This window comes from Artemia franciscana, chromosome 9, assembly GCF_032884065.1.
Source record: "Artemia franciscana chromosome 9, ASM3288406v1, whole genome shotgun sequence".
Classification (NCBI taxonomy): Eukaryota; Metazoa; Arthropoda; class Branchiopoda; order Anostraca; family Artemiidae; genus Artemia; species Artemia franciscana.
Genome location: NC_088871.1, coordinates 26,312,972 through 26,325,364, shown reverse-complemented (window position 1 = coordinate 26,325,364; position 12,393 = coordinate 26,312,972). Strand labels below are relative to the sequence as shown.

At 35.7% G+C, this 12,393-nt stretch overlaps 1 protein-coding gene across 4 annotated transcripts in view; it reads left to right on the top strand.

Moving 5' to 3' along the window:
• The window catches only part of LOC136031204 (sushi, von Willebrand factor type A, EGF and pentraxin domain-containing protein 1-like), a 196,603-nt gene that overhangs the window by 7,173 nt on the left and 177,037 nt on the right, over window positions 1-12,393 (top strand). For all 4 annotated transcript variants that reach the window (XM_065710568.1, XM_065710569.1, XM_065710571.1 and 1 more), the window contains exon 2: window positions 5,918-6,147. In XM_065710568.1, coding sequence (XP_065566640.1) covers window positions 5,918-6,147 — 230 coding nt within the window. The remainder of the gene's footprint in view (window positions 1-5,917; window positions 6,148-12,393) is intronic.

The following is a 12,393-nucleotide window of genomic DNA, read 5'->3' as shown; positions in this document are numbered from 1 at the left end:
GACATGGAAGATAGGCCTTAGTTTTTAGATAATCCGAGTAATTAAATTTTGAAAAATTTGAAAAATAAGTCTAAAAAAAAGTCATTTAAAACTGAACATGAGCAGAAATAAAGAATTTTAGTAACTCAAACTTGAAATGGCCAGAAATTAATATATAAGAATATATGAAACCCAAAACGAACAGAAATTAAAATAAATAATCACATGAACCATTAAGATAATATATACTGATAAAGATGGATAAATAAATCCTTGGACGAGTCGAAATTAACATGAATAATGTCAACCTAAAAATTTGATTTGGGCTACTCCCTCCCCACTCTTAAACCTTCCAAAGGTTACTGTGTCATTTGCGTTTATTGAAAACTCTATGTGTTTTGAATAGTGAGGTTCAATTTTTCAGAACATTTTCCGAAAGAAAAAAAATAAAATCAGTATAATAATTAAAAGTACCGTAAAGAACTAATGAAAGTAAACTAAATGTCTAATATATAACGATATTAGTTCCTGAGATCTCAGCAATTCAAGATTGAAGGTCGTATTTAACATAATTTTTTATTTCTCCGTGTCATAATTATAAAGACAAATTTAAAGAAATTTGGTTTTAGTAAAGTGCAAATGATGCAGTACCCTCTAGAAGGTATACTGAGAGGAGGGGGGCAGTAAACAAAGTCCTAGATGAAGCTATTTCTCGTTTTAAGTTTGACTTAAGTACTCATTTTGATTTTTGCTCGTTTTAGGATTTATTTATCGTCTATATATGTCTCTGTCATCTTCACGTTTGATTTAATTATTAGTTTTAATTTCAGTTCGTTTTGATTTCCCTTTATGCTTTTATTTATGATAGCACTTTAATTATGCTGGTATTAAGTTTTAATACGGCTCTAATTTTCTTTAGAAAACTTCTTTTTTTCGGAAATTCTTTTTTTTAAATTAAATTCTATCCGTTTATGATTGCCGAAAGTTTATTATTGGTTTTTCTTACGAATATTTTTCCAGTTTTTCAGTTTTTCTGCTTAAAAATTAAAATAATATATTCTCTTTATATAAGTGGTAAAAGGTGATCTGAATATTGGCTTTGATTGTATATATTTGCATAAATTGCATAAACATCTTGCATAAATTCGTTCAATTTGCAATCAAGGTCTATGACGGTTCTTGAAACGACCTTTTGATACTGTAGCAATCTGTAGATAATACACTTGAAACAATCCTACATAGAGAATGTTCAAGAGATTACATAAGAAAGAAACTATAATAATAACAATTTCAATGTACCCGAGGCACCAATCACCTGTCTTTATTTCTGATTCTTTAAACTCTTTTATTTCTGAAATGGCCGTGGGCTTGGATACACACAGTGTCTTTTTATTCGGTTGTTTTTTTATTTAGTTCAACGTGCCCCTTAACATTCTCTTAAACTTTCAACGTAACGTCCTTAGCTGTTTCTGAAAAGTTTCATCTTAATACCCTTAGTGATCCCTGAGATATTGCTAACACACCATTTTGACAACCTCGATGCATGTAGTGTATTTTGATTTAATTAATTCTCCCTTGAACATTCCATGGAAGTGGTACCCTAATAGCCTTAGCTGTTCCTGTGGAAGCACACTCTTTTCACAACCCTTATAAAAATAGTTTATTTTGTCTTAGTTCAACACCCCCCTCAAAATCACCTAAAAGTTTTAATTTTATGTCCACGGTCGATCTCGAGGTAATGCAGATGCGTCCTTTTGACAACTGAGATGCACTTAGTGTCTTCTGATTCAGTTCAAAATTCTGATCCACATAAATGGGAGTTTCAACTTAACATGGCTTGCAGTGACCATTTCTTCACTGGAGGCATATTTACTGGATCTTTTGACTATCTTGATCAAGATAGCTATAAAACAAATTTGAATTGGATGTGTTTGGAGGGTAAGGGGGAAGAAAGGTGGCGGTGAAAAAGAAGGTCGAGGCCTTTTTAGCTGTTCTTGAGATATGTGGAGAGCCTAGAATCAAATGGGAAAGTAAAATTCCCCGAAATTTCAATTATACTGATGATTTGAGTGTTCTAGATGAAAAAGTTAGCCAAATGAATGTTTATTTTTTATTTTTTGAGAGCTCAGGGTGCAAAAATAGAATTGAAAGCTAATGTTAAAAAGACCAAGTCGCTTAGACTAGGATCGACTGACGATATTCTGGGTATCGAGAAGGTCGATCAAGTGAATCGCTTCACTTACTTAGGTAGTATTAATAGTAAAGATGGTGGACCTGGTCAAAATATTGAAAGTGGAATAGCCAAGAACGTGTGTGTTTTTCACGATTAAAAAAGTTTGAAAGGTTAGGAAGATAGGTCTGTGAACCAATACTAAAACACTGGAAGCATTTGCAATAACACTGTCAAGGACGGTTATGAAAGTGGACGCTCCGAAAGACGGAGAAGGATTTATTGCACATGTTCCAGACGAACTGTCTACGGATTGGCTTTGGTACCCGTGTGACTGGCCGTACTTCAAAGAGCAGTGAACAGTTTGAACAATCTGTTATACGAAAAATGTGGCTATATCCCGCTTTTTAGGACTAATGTTGAGAGAAAGGTTGAGTTGGCTAGGGCATACTCTATGATTGAGGGATGACGGCCTGCCAAAGATCTTCCTTTTTGGTCAACCATCTTGGGCCAAATAAAGAGTAGGTCGTCCCTGAAATGGGTGTGAGGAGGTCTTAGGGAAGGATTTAAGGGAATTTAGGACTCTTTGGGAGGGTATAAAGAGGTACTTAAGTAAACTGGGATGGAGGAGGAAAGTGTATAGCTGAGTTGGCCTCAGGTGGCTTGATAGTTCATTGAGTTGTTAGTAGTAGAAGTATTAAAATGAGCATTGCCGTCAATTCACAATAATTTCAGGGAAGGGTTGGGGCAAAGTTTTTTTTTCAATATATAGAGGAAGAGGGGGGGGGGGTCAAATTTGTCGTTAAAAAATTTCAGTGAGAACTTAAAAAAACATTTTCAATGATAGTCAGGGTTGCCATTTATTGTAAGATAGTGGTATTTAACTCTATTGCGTTATATGTAACACTGTAGACCATACTCAGGGTTGTCAATTGTATTGACTATTTTGGCCCTGTTACGGTCAATTTTTTGACTGTGGCACCGAAAACCACTGTGTAGCATGCAAATTTGGGCAGCTGTAGCACTTTAGGAACTGATCGTGGTGGCAACCCCAATGATAATGCCCTCGAAAATGGTATTTTTAAAGTCTTGGGATGGGGGTGGGTCTAAAGAGTCTAGGGACACAGGCTACCTCCCCTCCCCCAATTGACGCCAACCTTATATTACTTATGCTTAATTTTATGTATTCTTTCAGTTTTCTTTCAATGCATATTTCTAGTTTATACCAAGTATTTATTCCAGTATAGCTGTCCCAGACGAATGCCATGGTGAGTATAGTCTTGATATGGCAGGTTAGAGCTGTTCCGTAGGCAAGGACTTAAACAAGAGCTAAGAGCTCATATGGCACTTGTAACGAGGTCAGAAGAGCCAAGATTTAAAACGGGATTTAAAATAAGAGCTCTGAGTCACGAGGTACTTCTAAATAACCAAATTCAATAAGATCTGATCACCCGCTCGTAAGTTAAAAATACCTCAATCTCATGCATTTACCATAATTTTTTTCATGGTTATACCAATCTTGATTGGGGGATTTGGTAACTGATTAGTACCCATTATACTAGGGGCCCCGGATATAGCCTTTCCCCGGTTAAATAATTTAAGATTTTGAATACTTCCACCATCCCTGACTCTTCTCTTGGCCAGATCTATAGTTGAGAGAGGTGCAGGAACTGGATGAACAGTTTATCCCCCTCTATCTTCAAGACACACCTTCCGGTACACCTACTTTGTTACGACTTATCTCTTCGGACAAGAGAGCATGAGTTCCTTCTAAATATAAAATTTCATTAAGATTCCGTCACCCGTTCTTAAGTTAAAATACCTCAATTTTTCTAGTTTTTCCAAATTAACAACCCCCAGCTCCCCTAAAGAGAACGGATCCGTTCCAATTATGTCAATCACATATCTATAACTTGTGCTTATTCTTCCCATCAAGTTTCATCCCGATTTCTCCACACTAAGCCTTTTCCAAGATTTCTAGTTACCAAGATTTCGGGTTTCCCCCTCCAGCTCCCTTCAATGTCACCAGATACGGCCGGGATTTAAAATGAGAATAGTAAAGCACAAGATCGTTCTAAATATCTAATTTCATTATGATCTGATCACTCGTTCTTAAGTTACAAATACCTCATTTTTTGTAAAATTTCCGAATTACCCCCCCCCCCCCCCAACTCCACCAAAGAGAACGGCTCCGGTCCGGCTATTTCCGTCACATATCTTGGACTTGTGCTTGTTCTTCCTACCAAGTTTCATCCTGATCTCTCCGCTTTAAGCGTTTTCCAAGATTTCCGCCCTCCCCCCCCCCCCAATGACACTGGATCTGGTCGGGATTTAAAATAAGAGATGTGAGTTATGAGGTACTTCTAAATATGAAATTTCATTCAGATCCGACCACTTCTTCGTAAGTTAAAAGTAACTCATTTTTTCTATTTTTTTAGAGTTGACCCCCCCCCCCAACTCTCCCAAAGAGAGCTGATCCGTTCCGGTTATGTCAATCACGTATCTAGGACTTGTGCTTATTTTCCCCATCAAATTTCATCCCGATTACTCCACTCTAAGCGTTTTCCAAGATTTTAGGCCCCCCCCAACTCCCCGCAGTGTCACCGGATCCAGTCCGGATTTAAAGTAAGAACTCTGAAACACGATATCCTTCCAAACGTCAAATTTCATTAAGATCCGATCACTCCTTCGTAGGTCAAAAATGCCTCATTTTTTCTAATTTTAAGAATTACCCCCCCCCCCCCCCCCGACTCCTCCAAAGAGAGTGGATCCGTTCCGGTTATCTCAATCACGTATCTTGGACTGGTGATTGTTTTTCCCACCAAGTTTCACCCCGATCCATCCACTCTAAGCGTTTTCCAAGATTTTAGGTCCCCCCCAACTCCCCGCGATTTCAACGGATCCTGTCGGGAATTAAAATAAGAGCTCTGAGACACGATATCCTTCCAAACATCAAATTTCATTAAGATCTGATCTTAATGAGACTTTAAGTTAAAAATACCTCATTTTTCTAATTTTTACAGTCTCCCCACTCCCCCTCAGACAATCGAATCGGGGAAACAATAATTTCTAATTTAATCTGGTCTGGTTCCTGATATGCCTGCCAAATTTCATTGTCCTAGCTTACCTGGAAGTGCCTAAAGTAGCAAAACCGGGACAGACAGACCGACAAAATTTGCGATCGCTATATGTCACTTGGCAGATCCCAAGTGCCATAAAAAAAATTGGAACTTCTTGGGAGTGTAAAAGAGTTTTTTTTGTAGATTAGGATAGAAGAAGAGCATGCTTAGATTTCTGGCCATGGGGGGTTTGATGCTGCAGTGAGTTGTTTGTAGTATAAGTAGATTTAAGGGGTTTAGTTTAGATAGGTATCTGGAATTTCATAGGACAAATTTTTGTCAATTAGTAACTAGCCTAAACTAAAAATAATTAGGATTATTTAATTATGGTTTGCAATATCCACAAATATAAGATATGTAATTTCTGCCTGAACTTCCCAGTAGGCTATAAAGTTTTGCAAAATCATTTGTACTTCTGTCAATATTGCATTTCAAAATATGTTTCAGTTTGCCTTACTTACATGAAATAAGGAAGCAAATATTATTGCCAAATAAAAAAAAAAAAACACTTTTTTTTATAGAAAATTCATTCAATATTTCTATTTTTTCTAAGCAAATCATTGGGAACCGTTAGTTTTAAAATTTCACTCTAGTTTGTTAAGTTAGTTTAAATCTAGATCTTTAGTTTTAAGTTGATCTTAAATTTTAGGCACTCCAAGTAACTTGACAATGGAAAATCAAAGTCGAAAAAGTGTGTTACACACGAAAGAAAGAACTGAGAAAATTTCTACCACACTTATACCATTCGATACTGGAGGCATTTTCAAAAGTAAAATCAAGAGGAATTATTATTCTTCTGCTGAAGGACGCAGTTACAAAAATCCGCGAAATTCCCCGCTAGATTCCTGTCCTCGAAATGAAGAATTAGTTCGAATCCAAGTATGTATTAGTTATTTCTCCATTACTTTCAATAAAGTACATAATCGTTAGAGCAATGCTCGTGTTTTGCTCTGAGTAGTTTCGAAAAATGATAATCTTATTCCATGGTTCAGTGGTTCTCTGGGTCTCTCAAGCAGTGCCTAAACTATTGTATCGAGACAGTTTTCATCTCTACACCTTAACATACCTTGATTTGTAGGATTTTTAATTGTTCGTTAATAGTGCTATTGTTTACTTAATTGTCAACTTCATTGTTAAAATTTTCATTTCCAAACAATTCGTGGTAAAGGCGTGTGAAAAAGGAGCGAAACAACCTAATCCTAACCGAATTTCTAAAAAAGGGGTTTTGATAACAGTATATTGATCAAAAGAATTGGCTTTTAATGGTGATTAATTTAAAGAAACTTTTTCCACAAAATAAGTTTTTCAAGGAAAAGTAAAGAACTATATTAAACCAAAAATGATTAAGTCAACTAATTTTCCAAAGGTAAAACAGCCACAAATCACCATCAAACACTTCGTGGTAACGAACTGTAGTAAGGAGCGACCCGGCTCAAAAGTAACCAAAACCCCAAAAAATGGAATTTTGATATCAATAGCTACAACAAAAGAATCGCGTTTTAATGCTGATTTTAAATATATAAGTTTCATCAAGTTTAGTCCTACCCATCAAAAGTTACGAGCCTGAGAAAATTTGCGTTATTTTAGAAAATAGGGGGAAACACCCCCTAAAAGTCATAGAATCTTAACGAAAATCACACCATCAGATTCAGCGTATCAGAGAACCCTACTGTAGAAGTTTCAAGCTCCTATCTACAAAAAAGTGGAATTATGTATTTTTCGCCAGAAGGCAGATCACGGATGCGTGTTTATTTGTTTGTTTGTTTTTTTGTTTTCTGTTTTTTTTTCCCAGGGGTGATCGTATCGACCCAGTTGTCCTAGAACGTTGCGAGAGGCTCATTCTAATAGAAATGAAAAGTTCTAGTGCCCTTTTTAAGTGACCAAAAAAATTGGAGGGCACCTAGGCCCCCTCCCACGCTAATTATTTTCCCAAAGTCAACGAATCAAAATTCTGAGATAGCCATTTTATTCGGCGTAGTCGAAAAACCTAATAACTATGTCTTTGGGGACGACTTACTCCCCCACAGTCCCCGTGGGAGGGGCTACAAGTTACAAACTTTGACCAGGGCTTGCATATAGTAATGGTTATTGGAAAGTGTACAGGAGTTTTCAGGAGGATTTTTTAGTTGGGGGAGGAGTTGAGAAGAGGGGGATATTCTGGGGGAACTTTCCATCCAGGAATTTGTCATGGGGGAAGAAAATTTCCATGAAGGGAGCGCAGGATTTACTAGCATTATTTAAAAAAGAAACAATGCAAATTTAATATGAAAAAGCTTTTTTCAGCTGGAAGTAAGGAGCAGCATTAACACTTAAAACGAACAGAAATTATTACGCATATGAGGGGCTCACCTCCTCCTAATACCTAGCTCTTAGCCCTTGTCCTTTCTCGACCCCCTTAAAACTGGTAAAAATTTACGAAATAGCCATTTTTTTTTCAAATTAGTCAATAGGTCTAATAACTGTGTCTCTGGAAATATCATGCCCCCCACAGTCCCTGGAGAAAAGGTGGTAAACCATACAATATACCCATTGTTGACTTACAGGATTTATCGTTGGAAACGGAGGGAGTGTTTGATCCTCATTGTGTCAAGGGTAAGGATATTGAGGTAAAACTTCAGAGAATTCTGAGTGGGATGTTCTGAGAATTCAACAACTTAAGTATGTAAGTTTCAAGCCGTTCAGGAAAAAAATTGGCCTTTTTCATGGCCTTATGCTCGGGAGAGTAATATTTATTTCATCTATTTTTTGTTTTGAATGGGGGTCCCAAGGACTTAAAGATCTAAGCTTCACGTCGATCTTAAAAAAAGATTTGTTGGATTTTTTGTGGGATCCATTTTTGGGAGTCCGTACCTCCACATTAGGAGCTTTTTTCTGCCTTAATGTTCTATTCGTCCAGTAACTTATCAACAGAAGTTTCGTGCTGTTCGGATCATTTTTTAAACCCTTTTCTGTGATCACATTAGCGATGACAATGCCCTGAATGTACTTCTTTTTGGTTGGGGTTTCCCTTAGCCCAGGGAGCTATAGCTGGAAGTTTAAAGCCCTATTTTCAGGTGAACTGACACTTTTCTTTCAATTTTGTTTTGTGCTTTTGGATCTCAAGGACTTATAGATATAATTTTTAAGCTGATACGAAAGTGTTTGAGCTATTTCCAGGATTTAGTTTTGGAAGGCCAAGGTTACTCCTGCCAAGAAATTTATGGACTTAAGTTTCTATCTGTTGGATGTATGTTTTTTGGCCCTTTTTTCGGACTCAAATTAGTGATATATATATATATATATATATATATATATATATATATATATATATATATATATATATATATATATATATATATATATGTATATAATCTTTTCTTTGTATTGCGGTCTCCTTGACCCAAAGACATCAGGATGTAAACCTCATGCCGACCGAAAAATAACCATTTCTCTGATCCCATTTTATGGACCAATACCCTAAATTACTTTTTTCTGCGGAAGGGTTCACCTTTGTCCAGGGACTTACGGCTGTAAGTCTGAAGCCGTTACGGAAAAAGGTTTTGGCTCTTTTTCTTGTCCCGTTTTGAGGGGCCCATGACACCAAAGTATATATATATATATATATATATATATATATATATATATATATATATATATATATATATATATATATATATATATATATATATATATATATATATATATATTGCATTAAGGTCCATTAGTTCCAGGTTATAAGTTTTAGAAACTCTTTTTTTATTTAATTTTAATTAATTAACTATTAAGGGCTATGTAATAAGAACATAAGGAGAGCTTGAAAAATCTTTCTTCTAAGTTATTCCCTGTAAATATCAGGAATAAAACACCGGACTCAAATCGAGTCCATCCTTTTTTCTTTCTTATTTGGATGAGACAGAATTGGAATTTTTCATTGGGAACAACAATAAAATTATGGAAGTTTGAAATTACACTGAAAATATGCAAATTTTAAGAAGCTGTAAAAGACCTATGTGATATGTTTTCTTTTATTTTTGTCCCCTGGTGCACAAAAAATCCTGATATTTCTCGTCTTGACGTATGCATTTTCTTAAAAGAATTTCTTGTTGGATTTTATTTTGTCAAAGCAAATTTTGTTTTGGCGGAAGCTTGTACATACAGGTTTTGGGGGTAAGAAAAATTGAGGGCGCGTTTTGGGATAGACGGGGTTAGGTGCGATTAGTTTGAAATACATGTTTTGTATTCTGAGAAACACGGATTTTGTTTTTAAACTAAACAATCCTGAAACATGCCCTCTGTCCTGGGAGTTTTCATTATTTACAATTTCCATTTACTCTTGTCTTTAAGATTCTAAAGTCAAACATTCTAACGAAATATAATTTTGGGTTTATTTTGGGCTTATATGGCGGGTTTATAATTATAAACCTGCCATAATTTACTTTCTAGTAGTCTTTAGTTGCATAAGACGTATAACATAAGAGCAATATATTTAGAACGAAAAAAAAACAACAAACAAACAAATAAAACAACAAGCAAAATACGTCATAAGAACTCCCGACCATTTCAGAAATTTACACTTTGCAGTATTGAGATTGTAATTGTAAATCCTAACTAAATTATAGCTAAACTAACCTCCCCCAATAATTGTCTCTATGAAAAACGCGAGGATTTGGGAGTGGGCCAGCAATCTTATATTTAGGTTGATTGTAATTTCAAAGACAACGCTATAGTGTTGGCTATGGTAAAGAGTCACACACCTTCAATGCGTTAAAAGAAAATTTTCTTCTATTATTTCGTATGGAAGGGGTGATCATCTGAACTTGGAAGTTGGATTACTTAATAGGAATTTGAAAGTTCTAGTGTCATTTTAAGGAACAAATTTATGCGAGGACAATAAGCCCCCTCCCCTATATTCTGTTCTTCTGCCCGACTCCTCTTAACCCCAACGTGGTATCAAGCCAAAATTTTTAGGTTACCATTTCTTCCTTATCTAACAGTAAAAATTATTTACTAAGATATTTTTGGGGGAATTTTGAAATAGTACTTGAAACACTGATTTGCCCTTTTTTTATTTTCTCCAGCGTTAGCGGGTCACTGAAACGTGGTAGTGAGCTAGCGTATTCAAATCTTCATTGCTGAAAATCCTTAATTAGAGGCTCAAAGTCCCCCTTTAGAGCATTCCCTCTTCCAGTCACCTTAGTAAGTTAAAATTGGACGATTTTTGAAAAACAACTGCCAAGTAAGAAAATGTTTCACTGAAATTCGAAGCTGATTTAGGAATGATGATAAATGCTATTTATGTTTATCATGACAGTAAAAGTCAATTACAAAAATGTATTTTCGAGAATTTCGAAAAGGTGCTTGAAACCCTAATGTGTCTATACTTTTTCTTTTTATTCCGGTGCAAGCGGGCCACTGGAACAGTGTAGGGACGGTGGTGTCGAAACGGGAAGCCAAGCCAAGTTTTCGCAATTAGGGTTTACTTTACCCTGCCCATTCGAGACATGCATGAAATTGTCATCGGATTGGACGTCCAACACAGGCCTTATATTTGGGGGCAAGGAAGGCACAGGGGCTCCCCTGCATTTGGTGTATTTCCTTTTATTGACCGTGTATTCTGCATAATAATATGATCTTCGTGATCTTTTCTCCTTAAATATTTGATCCAGGAAGTAAAAATTTACGAAGATATAATTTATTACGAGAATCTTAATTTTGCAGTAGGTCCGCAGAAAAACTACAATAATGACAATACAAATTTCTGATAATTTCACAAAATATACATCGAAAATCCTATTAATGTCCTCCGGTTTACTAAATCTCTGTACGTTTCATTTAGGACGATATTCCATAAATATTGAGAGTTTATCAGCAACTTCACAAAGATACAAATAAAACAAACCCCTTGGACTCGTCATTTGACAAAATGGCATACTTTTGTGGGAAAGCTAAAGAGAAGTGGGAATCGAAATCTATAATAAATCCCCTGTTTTAACAAAAACAAATGTTAACTTTGTAGTTTTATCGCATAAGTTAGACAAAAATTCCTTTTGAAAGATTTATTATGTAAATTTAGAAAACCTAAAAACAGACAGAAATTAATTTAAAATCTTTAAATTGAAAATTTTTTGTTTGTTTTGAGTTTCAACTTTGCTCTTCCCTTCCGCCAGAAAATATTTTGTTTTTAATTGATTCATAGTCAGATTCCAAATATATGGCTTCTGACTGTTTACCCCTCTTAACTCCACGACTAATCCTTATTGAAATTTACAGTGGCTGGTGCCATCTTACCATCATACGCAAAGTTCAATATAAATATCCTAGTCGGATGTCTCATGTAAGAATCGAAAAAAAAAACGTCAAATGGTAGATTTTAATTTTTTCTGATATTTCTGTTCAAAAGGCTTTGATCAACTTACTTCTTGAATAGCGTCTGCTATTTTGTACTGTCAATAAGGAGCATGGACCTCGTGATAGCACACTAGTGGATTGGTGCTCTGCTTGACAATACTGGACCCAGGGATTAGTCCCTGCTGCAGCAAGTTTTGGCGACAGGCTTGCTACTTGTACCCATAAAACAGATCCAGCAACTGAAACGTAGGCTTGACGCGCTTTAGAAAGTAAATAGTTGATTTACAATCTATGATTTTACCTAAAACATCGTCAATAATAAAGAAAATAGAAAAACGCTATTGGCAGTGCTATAGTGTTGCCTGTGATTAGAAACCCTTCTTCACATCTAAGAAAATTATTATGAAATTGAATTTGAAAAGTATTTTTGAATTCAATATTATATATATTATATATTATAATCCTCTTATACTATTGCCGCTAGAAGATCTATAAGGCTTCAATGTTTTATTGTTATTTAATTTTTCCCCAGAGGTACTTCATATGGCAGGGATGGCTGTATAATCTTTAGAGAAAGCTCATTTGATTGGAAATAGGAAGTTCTTGTGCCCCTTTTAAGATTCAAAAGTGATTGAAGGGCAACTAATTCGCCCCTTACGCCATCTCGTCCCCAAATGAACTTGATCAACATTTTGAGATTGTCATTTTGTTGAAAATAGCCCAAATGTGAAATAACTATGCCTCTGGGTTTGATAAATCCTTACCCAGCTCATGGGGCAAGAGCTGTAAGTTATGCAA